The 6,332-nt window shown below is 36.7% G+C and overlaps 1 protein-coding gene across 1 annotated transcript in view; it reads right to left on the bottom strand.

Moving 5' to 3' along the window:
- The window catches only part of LOC107592955 (potassium channel subfamily K member 2-like), a 24,217-nt gene that overhangs the window by 13,255 nt on the left and 4,630 nt on the right, over window positions 1-6,332 (bottom strand). Inside the window, exons 3-4 of the mRNA XM_016282542.1 lie at window positions 4,591-4,603; window positions 224-388 (exon numbers count right to left, since the gene is read on the bottom strand). Of these exons, the coding sequence (XP_016138028.1) occupies window positions 224-388; window positions 4,591-4,603 (178 nt within the window). The remainder of the gene's footprint in view (window positions 1-223; window positions 389-4,590; window positions 4,604-6,332) is intronic.

The following is a 6,332-nucleotide window of genomic DNA, read 5'->3' as shown; positions in this document are numbered from 1 at the left end:
ATACTTTAGGACCTGTATCTTCAATATAGTCTTCCTTAAGTGTTTGTTTTTGGTTGTTTAAAGCAATAGGACATACTTGTCAACTTTACAATTAGGAATCATCTGTACTCACTTCTGATGTCATGTCTGATGTAAATTACATAAATGTAAAATGATTTTGGACTGACTGTACTAATAGTTAATGTCAATGCATACATATATAGATATAAAAGACTGCTTTAACTCACATCAATCATCCCCTCCACTTTAGCAATTGCCTTTCCGAAGATTGTTCCAAGCTGATCTCCCACTCCTGCCAGCAAGAATCCAAACAGAGGAATTCCCAACAGGGCAAAGATAATACAGAAGATGTGTCCACCCTCTGTGTGAGGTGAGATATTCCCAAATCCTGGAGTGAATAAAGGAAAATAATAACAAAATAAGTACTCAAAATGTATTTGAGAAATTACTTTTTCAGAATTGTACAAATTGTTGTTACCTCTTGAGTCATTGTATTTATTTTAAAACACACATACACACACTCAAGCTGCTTACTACTATAATGTAACTTGATGTGACAAGGTGAGACGTGATGATTAAAAACCCAATTGTGCAATTAAAGAAACACAAAAATATCTCCAAAACATGAAGATACTAAACAGTTGCTGAAAAAAAGTATCTTGAAATACAAATAGTATTGTTGAAGTTTTCGTCTTGGTGCCACAACGGTTGTTTTAATAATATAAATTATTAAGATAATAAAAAGGTAAGATCTTAAAATTTATTTTTTTTCTCATTAATATCTTTATTAATGTGGTGAAAAGCTGTGTAATTAGTGAAATGACTGTACATCATGCCTTACATATCTGCCTTGTCTGAACTTCGTCTAGATTCAAAGCAGTTTGTAAGGAACTTCTTTTCATAAGCTTTGTATTAAAAAAACTAAGAAAATATTCAACTCAAATCAATATTTCATGTCTAATTATTTACTTAAAAACATCACCGGGCCCACTCATCGTTTTAATCATACGCTAGATTTAATGATATTGCATGGAATCAATCTAACTGATATAGATATCGTACCTCAGCATTGTGCATGCTGCGTATTACTGATATTAACTAGATGGCTGCTTTCTGTACCCATAAATACACATGAACTAGACAAAATGACTAGCAACATGGGCACTATCTTCTCTACTACATTAGAAGCTGTTGCCCCCATCAAATTGAAAAAGGTTGGAGAAAAACGTACTGCGCCATGGTACAACAGTAATACCCATTCTCTCAAGAAAGAAACTCGTAGTCTTGAGCGCAAATGGAGAAAAACTAACTTGGAAGTTTTTAGAATTGCATGGAAAAACAGTATGTCCAGCTATAGACAGGCTCTAAAAGCTGCCAGGGCTTAGTTTTGCAATTGACAAATTATCAAGCATTTGTATAGCATTTGTTGCAGGGCCGAGCATATCCACAAACTCATAGAAAATAACCAAAACAATCCTAGGTTTTTATTTAGCACAGTGGCTAGATTAACAAATAACCAGACGCCACCCGATCTAAATATTCCCTCACAGTTTAATAGTAATGACTTTATGAATTTCTTCACTGATAAAATAGATAACATCAGAAATACAGTAACAAATGTAGATTCTACAGCGTATAATACTTTAGCTTCATTCATCGCACCAAAAGATAAACTGCAGTGCTTTACAACTATAGGACAGGAAGAGCTAAATAAACTTATCACTGCATCTAAACCAACAACATGCCTGTTAGATCCTGTACCCTCTAAATTATTGAAAGAGTTGTTACCTGTAGCAGAAGAACCGCTTCTCAATATTATTAACTCATCATTATGTTTAGGTCACGTTCCAAAACTATTCAAGCTGGTGGCTATTATATTATTAAATTAAATTAAATTCGCTATTAAATTCGGATAAGACGGAGATATTACTTATTAGACCAAAATACCATACACAGAATCTCTTGGATTACAATTTGCAACTAGACGGATGTACTGTTACTTCCTCTACAGGCAAAAATCTGGGTGTTATATTAGATAGCAACTTGTCTTTTGAAAATCATATTTCCCATGTTACAAAAACAGCATTCTTCCATCTTAGAAACATTGCCAAGCTACGAAACATGTTACCTGTTTCTGATGCAGAAACGCTAGTTCATGCATTAATGACCTCTAGACTGGACTACTGTAATGCACTGCTAGCTGGTTGTCCTGCATCTTCAATAAACAAGCTACAGATAGTCCAAAATGCAGCGGCTAGAGTCTTCTACCACGCTACAATCCATTACGTTCCCTAAGGTCGCAAAACTCTGGACTTTTGGTATTACCTAGGATAGCAAAGTCCACTAAAGGAGGTAGAGCTTTTTCGCATTTGGCTCCCAAACTCTGGAATAGCCTTCCTGATAACGTTTGGGGTTCAGACAAACTCTCTCTGTTTAAATCTAGATTAAAGACACATCTCTTTGGCCAAGCATTCAAATAATGCATCTCATAATCTTGTACTGCAGTTATATTTGATCAAATGCGCATTATTATTCTAACTACCAAATTTTGCTATAAGTTTGATTGCATCATATAATAGTGTTAATAGTGTTCATCGTCTGTTTGATTGTCTTTAATAGATTTTCCCGTACATTTCTGCCATATGTACATTAACTGACAGCCACCACTGATAAGCTACTACTAAATATTTTAGAAACTTAATTTTCTGTAAAGTTGCTTTGCAACGATTTGTATCGTAAAAAGCGCTATACAAATACACTTGAATTATGTGGCAAGTAGCCATGTGATAAGCAAGATAAACCCCTTCAAGGTGATGCAAGACCCCTCCATTTCATGTCGGGGCCCTGTTCACCATGTCCGACTGGATGTACATTATCCCTTACTTAAAGGGGTCCTATTATGCTCTTTTACAAAGTCTTGATTTTGTTTTGGGGGGTGTACTAGAACAGGCTCTCATACTAGGTTGTTCAAAAAACACATTATTTTTCACATATTTTATATTATTACAACACCTCTCTCCCCAGTCTGGCATGAACGGCTCGAATAGTTCCTGTATCAAATGAAGGCCCGCCTTCTGAAATACGAAATGTGCTGTGATTGGTTAGCTGGTCAAGTGTGTGCTGTGATTGGCACCACTCGGCACCTGGTCGGGAAATGTCATGCCCCTTACCATAGCCGCCTGCGAGCTTCAGTGTAAATATTGCATCAAAATCAAATCAATTTGAGCGCGATTTAAACCCGGAGGATTGTAACCACTCTAAGTTGTCTACCTTGGGAAAGCTAGCGTGTCTACAACATAGTGATAACACTCGTTGCCTTCTCTAGTGCAGCTCAACCAGGTCTCGTCCCATTCGTCGATATTTGTGATATCACAAATCCTGGAAAATATGCGTTGTAGTCCAAACGAGTAATTCGTTGTAGTTTTTGAAAAGTGATTTCTGTTAAATAAAATCTCCTTTTGAAGTGGACTTTGAGCTTTGTAACTTTGCAAATATTTTTTATGATCAAACAGAAACATTACAGATTAACTAACGTTGAAAAAGTGAAAAAGCATAATAGGACCCCTTCAAATATCAGCCATGTGTGAAAAATGACATTTTACTTTTTACTGCAGCGAGAACACAGCAACTATGCATGCACTCAGAGAATCTGCTTCTCACACAACCCATTGTTATTATGGGGGCAGTCGTGGCCTAATGGTTAGAGAGTTAGAGAGACTCGGTACTGGCTGGGATTGTTGGTGGGAGTGAATAACCAGCGCTCTCTTCCACCCTCAATAGCACGACTGAGGTGAGACCCTTGAGCAAGGCACCAAACCCTGGGTGCCCCAGCAAAAATGGCTGCCCACTGCTCCGGGTGTGTGTGTGTGCGCGCACTTGGATGGGTTAAATGCAGAGCACAAATTTAATATGTATTTAAGCTCTTAGTTTCATTAGTTCATTGTCCGAACTCGTCAGTGTTTGTACATGGATGTGGTTATGGTTGTCCTACGATCTCCTGAGTGCTCTTTGTGGATTTATTAGGCACCAAGCACCATTTTCTTACTGCTATTATTCTTCCTTCTACTTTCGCTCTGGAAGTCTATGGCAGTCCATAGAACTGCTTGCAGAAAAGGTTATGAAATGTGGCACAAAGATAGAGGACAGTCTCAATATTAACCATAGCAAATATGGAGTCTCTAACTCAATAGGCCAAATTTGCACTCATGTTTCTGCTAATAACTTTTGAGCTGTATGGTCTAAAAGCAAAATTCTTGTTTCTTCTGATTCCTAGGCTCATACAGAGTCGACTATGAAAATGTTTTTGCATTTTTTTAGAAAAATCTACTTTTCACCAAAATTGGCTCGGATCATCTTCGGAGCATCCTCTGGCAAAAAGATACCAAAAGCTTTTTGATTTGCACAAAAATTGACATGAGGCTAGTTCCCAGCAACGCTTTAACAGATTCTGACCAAATTTGGTATGTGTTATAACAAGCATGACTTGATGGCACATAAGTGGTTTCGGCGAAACCGCACCAACTGGTTAAAAAATTTGAAATTTCAGCTTATAACTTCTGACCAGTTTGGCCAAAATTATCGTAACAATACCTGAGGAGTCTCCCTGTGACACAGTTCATGAAATACAGTCAAAAACACCAACATTTCAGTCCAGTTCATGGACCTTTCATAGCGTGTAATGGCCAACATTTTCAGAATTTTACAATTTATTGTAAAATTACAATTATAATTGATTGTAATTGTAATTACAAAATTACAATTTATCTGTCGAAAAGCAGAAAATTTTAAATATAAGTATGAGAATAAACCAAACATTGCTTGGTCGTGGTTATGGGTTCCAGACAGAGACTATGTTTTTGCTCTCTTTGTCCTTACTGTAAATTTTTCAGCCCTATTTGAACGGGACTAGTTTTCCAGGGTGGCGTTAGAGAAATTAGTGTTTCACAAACATACTTTGTTAGTTTAATCACATGCGAATTTGCCAAGTCTGTGTTTTTCTCACTAAGCCCTATTTGGACAGTAATTGCTTCTCATGTGGATGTCTGTAAAAATAAATTGACATGGCACCTCAGTGATAAAACTCATGGATTTGGATGGCGACTTTTATTCACAGTGGAGAAGCGAGTTCTGTGATCTTACGAACCTGGGAACACGCTGCTCACGTGGCCAGTCGCATGATTGTCTGCTGTACATAAAATGTCATATGCTTGGAATAATGAGAATAAATTCACATTTAATAGTATCCTATTTATTATTTGATTATTAAATCTCCTGTTAAAAAAAATTTGAAAATAGACGCGCTATAGTTGAAATGGTTTTCGGTCTTGCATTTTATTTCTCAAAATGATGGATGTCATTTAAAACGTGGAGACAGAAATAACTTAATGCAACCTCTTATTTAGATATGGTAAACATAAGGGATAAGGTAAAGCTGCTTGGTTTATATTTGTATGCATGCAATTGTTATACATATTTTAAAATGTATTTCATAGGCTACCTCTTGCTGCCATAATAATGACCCATTTCAAATGTGTACGTGCTTTTCTTCTTTCTGTTCTCAACAGCTCCTACTCGCTATGAAATAATGTGCTTCTAAATAGTTTCCAGCATTTCAGCATTTTTTGTCAATTGTAGCGTCTCGACCAATCTGACACACAAATTTTTATTTGATTTAACAAATCAATTATTCATTAGATTAACAAATCGTCACAGTCCCCTCACTCAATAAACTGGATGCCAGGATTTCTGCTGAACACCAGGCCCCCTTGTAATAAATATGCATGCAAATTACAGCAAAGCGTGTACGGTTACCGTACGGTGTTCAGCAGTGGTCAAAAAGGATTTAAACAGTTAATTTTGAATCCGTTTCTTCTTGTAAACTCAGAGATGTGAATTCGGACGGCAATTACATTACCACATGACCTTGAGGTTTGTCAAAAAAACAGTAGGTAATTCGGCCGGGGATTTTTACGTGGGTGGTTAGAGAAAACACCGGCATTCTGACGGACGGCAATAAAATCACAGGCTAACCCCTGTAATTGTTGAAAATAGCTTACATCACCATGAGAAACAATTACCATCCGAATCGGGCTTATCTCTAAAAATTCCAGAGCAAATGACCTACTCTGAGAAATGTTATAATGTGTTATAATGTTTTTATAATAAATTACAATTATATTAATACATATTTCATTAGACAGATACGCCATACGTGATGCACACAAGCACATCACGTCTAGAAAACACACCCACCTCAGTAATAAGCACGGAGATGTTAATCCCGTCCGAATTGGTACATGCAGATATCAGGTGATAAGAATTGAAACTCAAAC

This window comes from Sinocyclocheilus grahami, unplaced genomic scaffold (genome assembly GCF_001515645.1).
Source record: "Sinocyclocheilus grahami isolate Dianchi unplaced genomic scaffold, SAMN03320097.WGS_v1.1 scaffold161.1, whole genome shotgun sequence".
In the NCBI taxonomy this organism is placed as follows: Eukaryota; Metazoa; Chordata; class Actinopteri; order Cypriniformes; family Cyprinidae; genus Sinocyclocheilus; species Sinocyclocheilus grahami.
The sequence above is the reverse complement of the archived record's forward strand: the minus strand, read 5'-3'. Positions and strand labels throughout refer to the sequence as shown.